The sequence below is a fragment of the Lepisosteus platostomus genome, chromosome 6 (assembly GCF_059453375.1).
Source record: "Lepisosteus platostomus isolate fLepPlt1 chromosome 6, fLepPlt1.hap1, whole genome shotgun sequence".
Taxonomy (NCBI): domain Eukaryota; kingdom Metazoa; phylum Chordata; class Actinopteri; order Semionotiformes; family Lepisosteidae; genus Lepisosteus; species Lepisosteus platostomus.
The window spans coordinates 64,112,221-64,130,115 of NC_142616.1; the positions used below are offsets into that span (position 1 = coordinate 64,112,221).

Consider the following 17,895-nt stretch of genomic DNA (forward strand, 5'->3'; position numbering starts at 1 on the left):
GATTGGTAAAGGCCAATAGGAAATTTGGCCAGGACACCAGGGTAGCACCCCTACTCTTTTCCTTGGTTTTACATCACATCCGAAAGACGGTGCCTTTTTGCAGTATAGTGTCCTCCTCACTATACTGGGAGTATTCGGACCCACACTGACTGCAGGGTGAGCGCCCCTTACTGGCCCCACTAACACTTCCAGCAGCAACCTTTGATTTCCCAGGAGGTCTCCCATCCAGGTACTGGCCGGGTTCACACCTGCTGAGCTTCAGTGGGCTGCCAGTTGTGAGTTGCAGGGTGATGCTGGCATCCCACTCACTCACTCAGTAAGAATCCCACTCACAGCTGGCTGATAGCATAAATCAAGCTTGAATTTTGCTCTGAGAAAGATCCCCTACCAGTGAAAATAATCTGAAGCTCTTAAAGAAAGGCAAAGCATTCAGTCGGCATATTTCTACGGTCTGTGCAGCTGGTTTTGTTCATGATCCTCTAGTGGTTTTTCGGACAATTTAATTTTAACCACAAAGTTCACATTGAAAGTGTCTTTGATGCAAAAAGAAAGACGTGCTAAATACTGTAATCTGCACAGGGAACAAATCCTTATTAAAATGTCTGACACTGCAGAAACTGATAAAAAGGATGTTTTGGAAAAAGACTGCACATGGACTCTAAAATAGTCTAACTTTTGACTGCAAGGGTGCCTGCATGGATGTCTACAGTAATATTTTTGCTTGGTAAAGAGTCCAGTAAATACTTCAACTCTGCTACACCACAATGAAACATCCCTGTATGAATAAATGTCCAAGACATCAAGTTTACAAAAACAAATTTATTACATGAGAAATACAAAAGCTTGACAATTTACTTTTAGCTTTATGGGTTTACAACTTTCTCAACAGCTTTTATTTAAAATGGAAAATAAGTCATGACCTTCAAAACAATTCGTCTAGCAAAAAAAAGCGGTCAAACTTTAACATGCTTTACACACAGAGCTGTTCATAAGGCATCATATAAGTCAACACTCCTAAAAATGCAAAATGAAGACAAGTTACAAACTTTTTAAACTCTGCAGATAACAAAAATAGAAATTCTTTCCTAGATCTCTAAATACTTAAAATTGGCATTGCAGTCTTGGCAGGTACTTTTAAGCTTAATTAAAACAGACTCAGTTTGAACTTCACCAAAAATAATCATATGAACAGCCAACTGGTTTCTTCATACTTTTTTCAAGAACAGTGTCTTTCACACTAATCATTCACCTTTATTAGTTATATCCAGTGGATGACTTTAACACAGAAAGGTAAGCTGCATAGGAAGGACTCACAGTAAAACCTTTTCACATTACCAGATTTCACAGGACAGACAGCTAAAGCTTTAGGCTCATACATTAACGAGGTATTAAGGCATTCAATACATTTACTGTACTTTCGTCAGGCAACTCTCTTATAGGTTATGGTGCATTAAACACCGACATAAAAATAGTACTTTGATTTTGTCTTGATTTTTAACACACAAAATAATTCAGTCTTTGCTTTTATCTCAACTGATATTTTACGTCAATAAGAAAAGATTAAATAGATTAAGGTGAGCTGCTCAAATGAAGGAATTAAGCATTCACATTTAAATTGCTGTATTGCTATAGAAATTAACAGCATTGCAAAAACAAAACACACCAAGTCAAATTTCATACTACTTTTTCCTGGAGTGCCTGTATCTAAAGCCTGCACTTACTGTGCCATGCTGGACATCAGCGTATCACATTCCTGAGCTTTACCACAACTAACATTTTCTTCAATTTAAAACTTTTTCACAAGGTGAATTTTCCTTTTTCTGTTAGAATCACAGGTCAGAATGCAGTAGCTTCAAAAACACACAAAGCAAGAATTACATTATCGCGAAATCCAGGTACCTCAGTTTTAAGTCAAAGTGTTTTTTTAAAAGTCTAACACTGCAAACAAGCAACAAGAAAATACAAATAAAATCAAATAAACACGATATATACTGTAAAATTAAAAAAAAAAACAGGACGGGATTTCAAGCATGTACAACACAAAACATACCATTTTTTTCACATCCCCAACACCCTATTTTGATCTTAAAATGTGGAAAGAAATACAAAATCATCCTTAAAGTAATATCCCGATGTCTCAAATTGTATAGGAAAGGCACGTTATTTTAGGTGGTGGTTTAATGTCCTCTGTGCTTTGCATTGCATTGTTCTAAATCCTAACGGGAATTATAGTCAGGAGAAAAGAGTCGGAGTTTAGGACTGCCCCTCAAGTCAGCTGGTACTTTGCCACTGAAAGGGCTTAGCGGAGGAGAGGCATACCCTAAAAAGACACATGCAACAAGTGTTAATACAAAATACTGGGAGGCGTAACTATTTGGTGTAAAGCAATTTGTGTGCACAGATGAAAAGGTGGACAACAATAACTCCACTCAAGCTGAAAGTCTGTTATTTGAACACATTTGTCGAAGTGGCAGTTGCCCGATTACACTGGTGCTCGATCCTTCACTTAACTCAGAAAGCAGGTACAGTGTCCTTTTGTGATGAAGAACCTGTTTTGTGCCTCAGCACAAGTGTCTTATAGAAGCCCTATTTTCGAAAGGCTGGCTTAGTAACCTTCCGTTTCCACAACTGTGATTTAACATCACAAAACGGGACTGAGAGAGCAAAACCCTGGATGTATGAAAACAGTCACTCACCTATTCTATGCTTAAAAAGAAAATCAACTGCAATGGATGTATTACACACTGCTCTCCTTTAGGGTATCTTTTACAAAAACAATAGTATGAAAATGCACCCTACATTTCAGAATCCATGAACGAAATAATCAATGTCTTCTATACCATACCTGGTGATGTAGGGGTCCTTATAAATGCTGGATGATAAACCTGCTCCTTTGGTGACAGGAATGCATGGCAGGCTGTACAAAGAATAAATGGATACTTTAGATGAGCAGCCCCATAGCAATCACTGTAACGGATATAAGTGATAAATACATTGCAATAAACAAGCACTTACCAATGATAATTATAGCAGTGCCGGCCAAAAGTGCAAAAAGAGTGAAGAACATCACTTGATAGGAGTTGATGAGCCACTGGAAGAACCCAGCTCCCTCCCAGGAACTGGACACAGTGGATCCAGCTGCAACACAGGACAAGGCATCGCTGATGAAAAGGAGTTCAGACTACCTAGACTTGTTTGCACTTTAAACTTACACATTTTCTGTGCAGTACTCCCAATTAAGGTGCAGTCCGATATCTGGTTTTAATTTAATGAACGTTTTAACGGTCAACTGTTGGAAGTGACTAGCTAAACAAAACCCCCAGTATTTCCCCCACATTAACATTTACGTATGGTATTAGAACAATTACTTTACAGTATTCATGGTGTTCATTATCAGCTCTTTGCAAGCATTTTAAAATACAATTGATCTGAAATATGCGAACAGCACCTACGACTAATTAAATTAAAACCTACCTTGCATTGCAGTGCTTCTATCAGTTACATGGATTGCAGTTACAGGAATAATGATGGACTGGTCATTAAGTGGGCTAGATATGGAGATTCTTGCTGACATGGCTCCCTGAGTGATTAGCCTTGGGTCAGAAATGCTGACGGTGAACTTCACAAAGCTGGGAAACCCATCCGAGACCTCCTTCTTGTTGATAACGATGACAGGGGTGCTAGATGTTACCTGAAGAGGATGCACACCTTCATTACACTTTTCTAACATTACACAAGGCTCTTTGCTTTAGGATGTTTTCTGATCTGCCCACCTTCAAATAGATCTACACAGTTATCAATTATAGTCAAGTATATATCTGTTCACATCACAGCTTGAATCAGCCTATTACTGTTGGCAAAGAAGTACACAAAACAGCAAAAAATTAGGAAATAAAAAAGCCATGAGTTCTACCAGTCTCTTTGTGGGTTTATTTTTAACAGTTCAAATAGAAGGAAACAAATTTCGCACATTTTAATCAATTGAAATTACGCAAAAATGTGACAAGACGTGAGTCACAAGAATACTTCAGTACTTTACTATTAATAGAAATCACAGCTTTAGACAGGAAATGCAGATGGCTAAATGATGGCTGATTACAGCTTTAAAGGTCAGTAAACAGAAAAGAAACAAGAACCAAAAACAAATAATTCTCATGCTAAACATCAAACCACTTCTGTATCGAGGATTTCAAAGTAATCATGACTATTATATATTGAGGAAGCTGCTATAATTCAGTTCTCTATGGTTTTGTATTGAATGCCTTGACATTCATACAATCAGTTGCCTTTTCATATTCAGTTAGCCAGTTGCATTAGTATCTTAAATACTGGTATTTGTCCTCACAGCTTCTGGAACAATAGAAAAACATTCTGTTAAGTCTAAAATCTTTAGTGTGTCTGAAATACTGACAGAGGCTACTTCCCCTCCTTGGGAATTTGGCAGATGTGGAGTTTTCTGTAGAACTGTGTGACCATACTGTATCTGTAGAGAAATAATTCTAAAACCTAGACAAACCCATCAGTATCTACACGATTTGGTGGAACACAAATGATTCTGAGGAGGATTCTGTTACAAGGGAATGTTTCTTGATCAGCTGTAATTATGCAACGCCTTCTCATCCTATGGTGAAAAGCGAAAGAGGTTGCCAGATAATTCAACCGTTCCTGAGTGCTAATGCCTCACCTCCAGGTGGCTCAGGATGTCCAGGGCTCCGTAAACCGTCAGATCGGTGGAGAAGTGCTGGTCGCTCAAGAGGATCTCATTCTGATCAGCATAGAAGCCAGGATTAATGGGTAACTCCGCGCTATCTTGTTCCCCTGAGAAATGGCTTCCCTGAATGCCCACTTTCACCACCACTCCTGTTCTTGTGGTACTCAGGACCTTCAACTGCTGGTCATTCAAGTGCTGCACGTTCATTGAGCACGAGTAAAAACCTAGAACGTTCAAAACAGTTATATAAGGTTCAGTTAAAAATCATTTAAGCCTTTAATAGTTAGTGTATAATTTACTCAAGTGCCTCATCTACTTTTAATTAAAATACATTCACAAGCTGCACAATAATTACTCATATTCCCCCCCCCCCCCATTCTCACCCCTCCTGATTTTTAATGCCTTCTCACAAAACTTTCAAGATCCAAATGGGTTTTACTTCACCAGTCAGCAGTCTCAGGCAGCTTTTTTTTTTATTAACAAATGGAGTGAAGAACTAGATACCTACAAACACTTCACTATAACTGTTATTATAAGTATAAAGTACATAAGCAAATTAGATCACTAGCCAAGAAGAAAAGCATACAATGTTTCAATACATTCATAAGTATCACAAAACTTTACTCAATGCAAAATCTTATCGCCTCAACAATAAATCTCGATTGATCAAAGATCAAAATGAAACTTATTGAAAAGACCTGTAATGACATTGTGAATCAGTCCTTACACCCATATATACGCGAATACAGCTCTTCAGATATTGCCCATACATCTCTTTGCACATTACTCCTCCCACAGTTATTCCAGACATCCGTACCTGTATTTGGATCAAATCCTGTTCTTATGACAAACACGTCATGTGCAGGGAAGTCAACTGCATCACTGCTGAACTGGAGCTGACAGCTGATGCTTGACTCTGGGTGTAACTCGCTGATAGCTTCAAGCTGAGTCGATGAACAGAGCCCTAAACGGGAAAAAAAAAAAACAATTGTAAAGAATCAATGAACATGTATCTAACAAAAAAATCAAGGTGCGCTTCGCTTTCTTTTGATTGCAACACATTAATAGCCAGCGTTGATTTTTCAAATGAGGACATTTCAGCACACACTGCCGATACTGACACTACTGAGTGCCATGCAAGTGGAAAGCATTCCTAGGTGATCTGATAAGACTAAATCTGTTCAATACTTTCTAGTCCTCAATGTCTTCTAGATTTTAACTCAATGGACTAAAACAAAGTAAGAGATGGTTTCCAACCTGCTTCAGATCCCATTACAGAAAACAGGCACTCGTTACAAACGGTAGGTAATATGAAAAAAAAAACTGAATTTGATAAAAAAAATAATCCTATAAAAAGCAATGCCAATTCATACAACACATCACAAATGCATATTTGCATTAATAAATCTTAAAAGATACAAGTTGAATTTGGTTGAAAACGTAACACTTAACGCTTTGACTAGATGCACTCAGAAGTCATTTTAATACAGGCAGATCATGAAAAATAACCATGTAGTGAAAACATTGCAATAAGTGAAAATTAAGAACTCTGTATACATCACATTTATTAGACTGCAGAGCTATAATCATGTTCTCCACATAATGTAAGTGCTCTTTACACATGCTTCAACAAATGATTAATTTCATAATATCCTACCTATTAGATTGGTGCCAGTTTCTCGTGTGGTAACTAGTACCCTGGAATCCATCTCTCCTCCAGTGTTCTTTACTCCAGTGTGTGTCATTATAGTTGTCCTTCTGGCACTGGTAATCACCACCTTAAAATCAGAGCAACAAGGACTGTATAAGAACAGCATGATCGGGGGGCTTTTACACAGGGAAACGGAGCCTGAAATAGGCTCAATATTCAATATATTCAAGGGAAAATGTAGGAAACACAGCCCATAGGATTAAAAAAAAAGGTCGGGCTTCTGTTTCAGTTAATGTTTTAATGACACGCCTGTTCTGAAATGAGTGTAATTGACAAGATTCAAACAGGTTCATAAATCTGTATGGTAATAACTTGAGATCTGTAGCTTTTAGATTTCAGGCCTAGTAAGCAAGAAGTAGCAATTCATTTGGTATATAACAGGTACAAACCTAGCTAAGTTATTTAAATCTTAAATCTCTAAACTTTCCCATTACAATGTTTTCAGTAATGTACATTAGGGCATTCATGAACATCACCTCCATCGTAATTTATTTTAATTTATCCATCAGGACCTTGTTTGAAATTTGGGATTCTACTGCACCAATATGGTAAATCTATAGAGCCTAAGACAAACCAGATGGTGATATGTGACTTATCAAGAAGTCTGGGTCATTTCTGTATTGAAAACTCTGTATTTGTCTCATGCACCGAGGTACATTTAATACTCCAAGTACTGTGATAATTTAAATTATTTTTTCCCAAGAATGGCTAGTGGAAACTTTTTTGAAATGCAGTAATACAGTACATTGATGTTAGCGGTATTTACTTTAGCTTCCTGGAAGAATTACTGCACAAGAGTCAAAATCTAATTTCTAAAAAAAAAAAGAAAAAGAAAACAAAGCTACTGATTATCAATCTTACCGTTTTAAGTCCTCACATAGAATTATTAGAAAGGTTAGTACAGACAGCAACGTGATCATTTACTGATGAAATTATGTCTGTTCAATGCCTGTTTAGAAAGCTGTCCATTGAGTCGGACGTAAAATGAATTATGGTTCTTCATGTTTATGAGTCCATTAAGAAAACTAAACTCAAACTAGTACTAACTGTTAATGTATTTTTCATGGTTGAGTTCAGCTAAAAGTTCACGAGACCAATGGCATAAAAACCCATTACACTGTATTTTACATGTTATTGGTGTGCAAAAATGCACATTTTGTCTTCACAGTTCAGGCGCCCTTGTCACAACCCTCTGCACAGTTGGGAATCTTTTTATTTCAGATGTAAATTCCCTACTGTATATATACAGCCATCCCCTTAAAACAGTCCTTAGCCTGTTGTTCATGCCTGATTAAGATGTGTACCAATGTCCTGCCGCAATACAAAGATTGTCCTGGTACATGGTGTAGAACGACCAATGCCAAAAGATGCACTACAGGCACTACAGAAAGTGAGGGCTAATGTATATCAGTATTCGATATTCATAATGTATAAAACTGTAATAATACTGTAATTAAACAGTAATACCAAACTAATTAAAACTGACACAAAACTAGCACTTTTTTAATTCACATTGAGGAATAAAATCAAATTGCAGGCCCAACCAAATAAAAAGCATTTTAGCGCGAGAAGGGTTGAATGCTAAAGACAAATTTGTACATTTGAGCATGAGTCATCAAATCTACAATTTTTGTGCTCAAATCTGGATCATTTTCTTGGCATAAAGCTCTCAGTTAAATAAAAGAAACAGCTTTGTATGAGCAGAGACTGCTGTGGCACTGCTCATGAGAGGATTGGGGAACAGTGCAGTGGCTCAGAGCACAACAGCTGTTCCATGAATAGCAAAAGAAATAATTCTGTCCAGTACTGCAAATCATAAAGATTTCATAAGCTTTAAAGTAAACACCCCTCTCCCCCAGAAAAAGCAGATCGGTTGATAAATCTGTTTAACTCGCACTCCTATCACTGAGCAGCTAGAGTTATTTTTTAAAGAGAATGCCAAGGATTGGCTATCCTCAAGAATGGGATTTAAAGCTTCAAAGAATCAATGATGACTTGTACGGTGAGGCACACTTCCATATAAGAGGATTTCTGAGTCTTTTACACTTTAAACATTTTAACATTGTATTTTTACAGGGATCCTTTGCTCATTGCTTATGTGGTATTTATTTTGATAAACTCCATTATTGAACAATATATACAATTTAGTTCTGTTATCACTAAATACAGAAATTAAATTCCTATAGCCATGTAATTGTTCTGTCACTAGAACAGTCTGCTAAACATTTTACCTCCCATCAATGACCTCTTCTGAAAACAATGCAGGAATAATTCACTTGCAGTATATTCAGGAAATGTTGTACTCTTTTGCTCAAACTAGCTTCAGGCTGGAACAGATATGGTATCCATACCAAAGTCAATAGTAGTAGGTATCCTATTTTTGTTGAAAACATGCAGCGTCATTATTCACGCAAGTGACATACTTGTTTAAGTACTAAACTCAGAATAAACAGAAACAACTGAAAGATCTAAAGACAAACTTGCATTGAAGGACCACTAAATAAAAGTGACAGTGGGGAAAAAAACCTGCTAGAAAAATTGACTAGTGTTCAATAAGGTGTTCAATAAGTGAGTACATTCAGTACATTTGCTCTCTAAAATGAGGAAGGTAAAGAAAATGAGACCACCAATATGTTTCTTATTGTCACCACTCATTTCTTACTGATCCAGTAGCAGCCTCAGACATCAGCACAGTCTGTTTGAAAAATGTACGAAGAAGTCAGCAAAAATAATAAATGGTAGCTGTTTACAGTTGTAAATGGAGAACTTAATCCTTTAATTTTAAGGTGTGTGGATATCTCATAAAGACTCTTCCACTGTTAGAAAAAATGATTTAATGGAAGAAAATAACATGTTATTCGTGTATTTTAAGATTTATCTTAATTAACAACATGGATGAGCAAGTGTGTATATTCTCTTGCTAAAATTAAACAGCATTATTGAATCAATGAATACCTCAGCTGGAGTTCTTTTCATTTGCATATTTGCATATTTTAGTTTATACCAGTAATAGCCAAGGTTTTTGATCCACCTTCTATTAACCACTTATGATCACCCATATTAGCATTCTGAGTATCATGGGTGTGAAAGTAAGAAAAAACTAATGAGAACCACTGGTGAGTTGTGCACCTCTTCTGCCATCTTTAGAGAGGTCAAAATATTTGTTTTAGCTTGATAGGTCTCTGAAAGATCAAAACTTGGACTGCACCCAGACAGGGTTCTTGCCAAAAGTTTCAAAGCAAAATATATATAATTGATAAGATATTCAAGCAGCCAGGCAGATTAACAGAGCTATGCATTGTACGTTGCAAAGAGTGTGGTTTCACAAATATTAAGCATCACTTTGACAACACAACCCACAAAACACTGACAGAAAAGAAAATACTAATGCAGGCTATGAAAAATTAAATAATGCAAATCGCTGGCCTTTATTTCATTTGTTATTTGCAAGTAATAGCCTTGTCTACTTACTAGGTTTCCTTTCAGTAAGCCACTGGCTGATGTATTTAAAAGAATTTTAGATGAAAGCAGCTGAAAACACGTTCAACGGTTTCCCAACAAAGACAAAATGATTCCCCATGTGAAAGAATGTCCACTTTCCAACGACATATGAAAGACTGCATTTTCTTGATGGCACAGAGTGCTACGATTAGCAGATGTAAGACTACAAAGCAGCTAATGTATTTTCTATAGCAGTTGATAGTGCAATATTTTGTTGAAGGCAAAAGAGGAGATGCATGCAACTGTACGAAACCAGTCATGAGATGTGTGAAGCATTCTGACGAAAGCATAGACAGTTGGAGTACTCAGTCCTGCTGGTGTACGCAATGGGTTTGTAAACATTTTAGAAAACAACCTGGGACGTCCTTCCATGGCATAATTGACCATGAAGCTCTCTGTGCAAAAGAGTCAGGGCAAGGTTATGTATCTAACGAACCAAAACTGCGCCAAGGCATTAAATAACAGTTTCAAGAGCTACTCAGACACGAATCAAAATAGTGATCCACTACCTTACCGCTGTATAAGATGGCTAAGCTTTGGAACAGTATTTTTCTACATTTTAAAGGAAGAAATATAACGGATCTGGCTGCTATTACAGAGCATCCAATATGAAGATGCATGGCTAAATAGTAAACATTGCATACCATCAGAAAAAGTAAAACGTTCCATGCTGTTTTTGGCCAGTGGACTTGCACATAATCAACCCAATTCAGATATATATACAGGAGTTAACTAACACATTTAAATAATCTGTTTTAACCGGTTAAAAAAAAGGACTTGGAGAAAATTTAATAACTGGAACAGGATGACCTTAAAATGCTACTGATCTGAGTTTCATGAAAATAAAATCTTCCCGAACCTTTCAGGAATGTTTCTGGATATGAACCATAAACTTTGAAAACTTGGAGCACCACACTGCAGCTCTTTAGTGAGTTAGGAATGTTGGAATACCTTGCCTGCCTCTTTTAAAACAAATGAAGTTATTGGCTGCAGTTCTCATTTCCTCATTGGCTCAGGGTCTTTATTTCAAATTAAAGACTGACAAAAGTTTTACACATGAAAGAAATGTTCTGCACCCGCAGAAGGTTCACTAAGGCACTAAATGCTAGTAATCCACATTGTATCACATAGTACCAGAGTATCTTATGGTCAATACAAGTTTGCTTCTTGGGATTAAAAAGCTTTGTTACAGTACCTTTGTTCTTTATATTACCAGATGAGAAGGAAGAGTAGAGAATTACCTCTCTATAGGTTTTCAGCTGGCCAGGAATTTCATAATACACAGTGACAGATCCTGAATCTCTTGCAACTGCTGTGCCTGTCTTTGCATCAACTTGGAGGATACTTCCAGATGAGGAACTCCATGTGCCAGAAACTCCTAAGATCAAAGATGTTTCAATGAGTACAATAAGTAAAGCTAGACAATTATCAAACTGTCTAGTCCAAAAAAAAAATCAGCATCTTAAAATGCTTATCAACCAATGTTTAAATGTAAAATTTAAGAACACTTAACATATATACAGCTATTGAGTTCTATTCATTAGCATGATCGTTTTCAACAAAATGTGTCCTAAAAGCTACTAATTCACATAAATGTATTATATAGTATTAGGAGATGACTCTCAATGTTTTAATTAGGATGGCAACCCACAAAAGACTAAACACCTTAAAGAGCGTCTTGTTCTGCTATTATGTTACCTAACAAAGATAAATAGCTTGTCTACTTGGATTTATTATTTGAGAACATTTACGCAGTAGACGTTTAAGAGTATCTTGCTTTGGATTAATGGGGTTCACAGAAACCAATTCTTTCAGAGAATTACACGAGGCAGTGGGGCAGAGGTAAACCAATCAAGTATATAAATGCTCTCTAGAACCTCAAACACTTATTCCGGAAAATCTGAAAGCACTCAATAAAACGCATTTTGCTGACAAACATATGAAGTCGGATTTCAATGAAGTCCAATTAAAAGAAGCCTTCTAAAATTTTTAAAGTTTCAAGTTTCGACTTAATTTCTGAGCATTGGAGGCTGCGATTACCCACCTTCTTGACTCACAAGAGGAGTGTGAAAGCAGATAACATCACCGACGACCAGACTTTCAGCCTCCTCAGGGTGAATGACGTGTCTGACAGGTAAAGCCACGAAGTCGGCTATTCCAGTTTGCTCGGTATCCCATACAGCCAGCAAAGTGAGTCCCACATTCACAGTTCGAACAATAAAGGTGTTGTTACTTGGTCCTTTCCCAACCAGCACAAGATCATCCCTACAGGGGGGCAAAAAAAAAACAACCAATAACCTGTCAATGCCGATCCACACTGACCAAGTGGATTTCTTTATGTGCTTTGTTTCACTCAGTAAACGGGAAAATGCCAACGATCTACACTGAAATAAAAGCACTTGGAAGGCAATTTAGAATTTACAAGGCTGGTAAACAAGTACAATAACGATTCTGTACAGCTGTTGACTGAACTTCCAGTTTACCATCTGCAGCAGCATTCTTAATAAACACTTTACAAGAAAAGGTGATATATGACATTGTACATGTGCACCAAAACCTAATGCAAACTGAATTCCCAATGAACGTAATCAGAATTCACTTGCCTCTTTATATAAACTTAAAGGCAAAGGAGGGCACCATGACGCAGCTACCTCTCCTCTAAACTGAGATTACACAATGAATAATCGTGGACAACTGCGAGTTTACACTATGTGCTTCTCTCAAAAACATTGCCTTTGGTTGCCAAAAGTGTACATTAAAAAAAAACTAACAGACTATAAACTTTTACATCTGGAACAGCAGATGTACTGTATAGTCCAGTTATTGCTAAAAACTCCCTCTGGTGGGTTCATGTTATCTCCTGTGGTCTAACTTTCTTCACATTTACAGACACCAAATCGGTATGTGGGAATTTCACTCTGTAAATGTTAAGGGCAAAGTAATGTCATACATGGCCTGCAACTTTCAAAATCTAGTTTTAAAGTGTTCCCCTGCTGCTTGCTGTGTCCCAAGCTCACTTATTTAGTCCCCATTAGCTTTCAAATGGTCTGCCAGCTGCTTGCAAGCAAAGTAATAGAAACAATTTAGTCTGTGGCTGAATCAAAGGTTTCCTAGTTAGTACCCTGGACAGAAATGCTATAATGTTTCTGTGTTTCACTTACTTTCATTAATTTAGTTCGTTCAGGTGGAAAGGCACTTGCTGTGCGAAATCATGAGGAAAGCACCATCTTACAAATTATTGCATGAACCCTATAAACCCGATTAGCTACAAGTTTAACAATCTCTAACTTACTTATTTATAGGAGTTCTATCTTTGTCTAATAAAGTGCAACCATTAGCGAGAGTGAAGCCCTTATACGCCTTGTATAAATGAGTACCATCAAGATCATTCATTTTATTCTTCTTCGCACATCTGGGCCCTTCTTTTAATAAACATTAAAAATAAAAAATATATTTTAAAAAATAATATATATAAACATAAAAAATGGAACAAAAGGAAAACTCAGGTGAGTGGATAAGCTCACATTCTCTTCATTTTAATTCAAATCATAGGGAGAGAAATCCTCCCTTTCCCTTCACAAGAGAAGGAGAAATTCATAAGAGGAACCTTCTCTTGGGGGGAAATGCTAAATTTTCCCTTTTCTATTTTAAAAGACTAACTAATTAAAAGGTTATCTTGGGTGCACAAATCGCCATCCATTCAGCTGTAGAAAAACAAGAGGCTGAACGGATCTAAATCATTCCAATTTAATGAACTGAGTGGGAGACGTCTCTGTGCCCTTATATGCACTGTTCACCGAAGCAATAAAGAGAACAGGCTATAGAACACAGATGAACATCTTCAGGGGGTTACAGTTACAGTACCTGTTTGTTGCAAATGTAAGGAGAGAGTTTTGTGCATGGAAGACATCCCCACTGCTGTCATGGAAGTGAACAGTAAAAGTAAGCGTTGTTCCCAAAGGTAGGGCAGAGAGAGTTTCTTTGTTTGCAGTGTACAAGACTGGGCTGGTACTGAGCCTCAGGAATGAGACAGGAACCACCTGCAAAAAAAGCATCTCATTCAGAACATTTGTACCATTTCCATACTACTTAATTCATTATGGTAAATACGATCTGTATGCTTTCCAGGCTAATCTTAAAATCAAAGCACACAAAGCTGGTACTTTCTGAACACAAGAGCAGCTAAGTAGTTTAATACAAAGGCTTGACTTTCTGCACAAAAGTAATCCGATGTATATCTGAAAAATGACAAGACTTACTTTCACAGCAACAATAATAGTTTGATTGACTCCAAAGGTCTCCTGGGAATTCACTTCTAGTGAAGCCGTGCCAGTAAGCGAGCCCGAAGAGAGCAGGCCCTTCTCATCCACCTGGACTAAGACTGCCTTGTCGGGACAGTCCAGCACACGGTAAGTAAGAACACCGACACCATCCCTGGAAACAAGCCACAAGAAAGATGTGAAAGAGGCATCTTAATTCTCCAAATGTCAGCCTTCAGGAAACTGAAATTTAAGACTTTCGTTACCTGTTAGTCTGAAGTTTTAGTACAGAGTTTGGGGACATCAGTATCTCCTCAGCCTCAAGCTCTGGATTCAGCAAGTGCAATTTTTCATAAACCTTGAAGCAGAAAATACAATGACGCTAATTAAAAGTACTAATGTCTCTATTGGTTGGAAGGATGATTCCAACTAAAAAAACAAGCTTAGAGCAATTTAAATAAAAGGTTTCGGGAAAGTAAAAACAAATCGGCACATTCTTGAACAAGACATTATAACTGCTGCTCCAGTTCACTAACCCTAGTAACCATCATCCTCCGATGCATATTAACAATAAAAAATGAGTTATTGTCCCTTACATTTAGCTGTCACCACCATCAGCTTTAAAAACAAAAATAAATGTGCCTACTCTATTATTTACAGCTCACAAATGATAAACAGCTTCATGAATGAAAGAGTACATTTAATTCTTTACTAAAGTTTTAATGCTGGTTGCATAAAAATAGCTATTTAAAGTGACCAAGATTTATTATTGAGCTGAGCAGAGCAGAAAACATCAGTTTAATAAGGTCTGCAAATACTCAAACGCAGGACTGTTATCTCACTTTGCAGAAAAATTTGACTCGCTGCCTAATCTTTTTTAAAGCAAAGTTTTGATGAAGGCACAAGGTAATTGGTCACTGTCTAAAATAAACTCAAAGTAGATGTACATGACTACTCATTTGGAATCGGCTTTAACCTCACCCTTCTAAAACGCCTTTTATCTAGAGAAGGAATACCTCTGGGACAGAGACGAGCCTTATATTCTCTTTAAAAAAAAACAAGACCATAAACTACAGAAAGAAAGGCAAAATAGAAATGAACATAGACAAAGAAAAGATAACCCCACTAACGACCTCTCCATATTACACACTTTAAGGTGCAGTGTCTTTTGCTAGACCAATAGTATAAAAAATTATCTTCTCAAGAATAGTCTTTTAATGATACAAAACCATAAAACTTCAGATTGATATTATCAGAGGGAACTAAAAAAAGTACTTCAAAGTTATGACATACTGTACCACACAGGCACATACATTTCAAAACTTACAGGAGAGGAGAGTCTTTGTTTTAGCCCAAAACGTTCCCCACTCACATATAAGTCTACAATACCAATAGCTGGCTGCATAACACTTTACTATGCAAAATGTAAATAGTAAATGTAGTAAAAATATTTTACTAAATATTTTTTTAAGTAAAAACTACACATCAGTACCTGAATCTGTATTTCGTCAGAGAGCTCCGGTACATTGCCCTCCAAATGCCCAGAAGCAGGACTGACAGCTTTCACCACAACTTTCAAGCCCGTTCTTCCCTTTGTCCTCCCATATACATTCATAGCAAAATTGTTTTCTGCTGGGAGCTGCAAAGATGCCTGCCAGAAAACAGAAAACATTAAAAATAAGAACCGAGAGGTAAATGCACATTTGTTGCATCATGAACTCTTTTCACAGCTGTCTGAGAAAGAATTTTTGGAGCCAAGCCAGTTTCCCTGAAATTAATTGAAAATCAAAAATGAAACTTATACCTGAAAGTTAAAAAAAAATCTGTTCTAAACAATTCTTCTTCAAGGTACTAAGGAAATCTATGCAAACAATATCCATAAACATTCCACTGTAATCCAGGGTTAATTAACATATGAAGCTAAATAAAGCTTCCAGCACTTTCGTTTGTTACAATTCATCTTCATAAATATGGACCAATAAGCTCTAAAGCAAATACAATCATCTTTCCCCAATGTTTTTCCACCCTTCGAAAAGTGTTTTTTTCCTCAGGTTTCAGGCACAGAAAGCTACAGTATATAAACCATATTTTCTCTTGACAGCTATGCTCTTTGGCTAGAATGACATCATCAAAATTTCCATACTAAAAAAGACATTTCTCATCCGGCCTCCATATGACAACCATTGGCTCCTATGTCACTTTAAATTTTACTGTAAAGAACAAGCTTACTTCCTTTAAAGAACAAAACACACTGACAAAAATGAATCATCATTGTGAAAGTCATCCTTTTTGCCGCTCTCAAAAGGTTTTGATAAACGCCTTCTTGGAAAATGCTGTTCCTGACCATATTTTACTATCATTCTGCTTTGGAATACCCTGGATTGAGATGGAAGCCCAACACTGTTAGGAAAACATCAGTTGTCAGTATAAAAAGATCACACCCAGAGAGAACACTGGTAATATTGTCAACTTTAAGAACTTAAAGAGTTTACACAAAAGCTGTGATGCTAAATGAGAAGCTGTGTATAGGTTTTTGCAGGAAAGTTTTTTTTCTAGGTTCTGGGTTGTAATGAAGGGACAAAATAAACCCATTTTTACAGCAGCTGATGCAAGTCTTTGTCATGGATTTCATGTGCTTCTAAAATGTGTACAAACAAAATCTAATTTGCATTGATTTGAACGGGCATCAAAGAAAATGATCTGATTAGATCATGAACCACACACAGTGGTGCCCACCTATCATTTAAATGTAGTTAAAGAGGACCTGGCTTCATGTCCAGAAAAGTGTGTCACATTGGTCATCCACCACCACGCAGACATGCTTTTAAATGATGAACAAAAACTAATTACAGGTCATTTAAATGCAAAAAAAGAGCAGGCTGAAAGGTAACAGCTGTGGTTTTTGCTTTCTTTCAGTTAACATACCTTTGAGTGCTCCCTTTTGAGTCCTGCAAGCATTTATTAATTATTGCCCAGGAGGAAAACCTTCTTACCTTCAGCTTTCATGCAATCAATTTCTACCTGAAGGACCAGGATGTTTCCTCAATAGAAATTAAAGCTTGATTGAACACTTTTGACAGAGGAATTTAGGGGGATCTCAAAATCATGGTTTCCTTAATCCAAGTTTACTTAATCCTTATAAGGATGAAAGATGTTAGAGGGAAGCATTCAGTGTGCAAACTAACTACCTACATACCTCAGAATGCCGAGTCTGAATATCCAGAATGTCCCTCTTTGTGACAGACCAGTGGAATGTCAAGCCAGGAAGGGCATTCCCAAATGAAAATGGAGTCTGGCTACTGGTTATTCCCATTACATACACGGGCATCTAAAAATAAGCAATGTTAAAAAAACATTTAATCCAAAGGAGACAAAATTAGCAGGCTAACACCTCAGATTACAGCAAGTTTCGCGTACCTGCTTAAATCAGAGCAATTTAAATAAATAAAACAGGAATTTTTAAAACAATATATTTTTCTATTGTTCAATAGATGTTTTGAAGTCACAATTATTACTTGTTAACAATGAATAAGAGGAAAATGGACCAACTGAAAATGAAATTGGACTTTTGCATATGTTCCCGACAAATATTTACCTGGGTACCAGTCTTCATTCTTGTGATCGGTGCACGGATTCTAACTGCCTTCAACTGCACAACCTCCACGTGTACTTGATCCTGTTGGTAAAACACGAGCTTCAGACAGCGCACATAG

General features: G+C 37.0%; 1 protein-coding gene across 2 annotated transcripts in view; it reads right to left on the minus strand.

Moving 5' to 3' along the window:
* Nucleotides 1-804: 804 nt before the first annotated feature.
* nup210 (nucleoporin 210) overlaps nt 805-17,895 on the minus strand; it is a 39,968-nt gene continuing 22,877 nt past the window's right edge. For both annotated transcript variants that reach the window (XM_088636889.1, XM_088636890.1), the window contains 15 exons: nt 17,778-17,858; nt 17,379-17,510; nt 15,675-15,833; nt 14,449-14,540; nt 14,183-14,357; nt 13,788-13,963; nt 11,968-12,188; nt 11,165-11,301; nt 6,369-6,489; nt 5,529-5,675; nt 4,685-4,935; nt 3,475-3,691; nt 3,016-3,138; nt 2,846-2,917; nt 805-2,320 (listed from right to left, as the gene is read on the minus strand). In XM_088636889.1, coding sequence (XP_088493015.1) covers nt 2,217-2,320; nt 2,846-2,917; nt 3,016-3,138; nt 3,475-3,691; nt 4,685-4,935; nt 5,529-5,675; nt 6,369-6,489; nt 11,165-11,301; nt 11,968-12,188; nt 13,788-13,963; nt 14,183-14,357; nt 14,449-14,540; nt 15,675-15,833; nt 17,379-17,510; nt 17,778-17,858 — 2,208 coding nt within the window. In that variant the 3' untranslated portion in view covers nt 805-2,216. The remainder of the gene's footprint in view (nt 2,321-2,845; nt 2,918-3,015; nt 3,139-3,474; nt 3,692-4,684; nt 4,936-5,528; nt 5,676-6,368; nt 6,490-11,164; nt 11,302-11,967; nt 12,189-13,787; nt 13,964-14,182; nt 14,358-14,448; nt 14,541-15,674; nt 15,834-17,378; nt 17,511-17,777; nt 17,859-17,895) is intronic.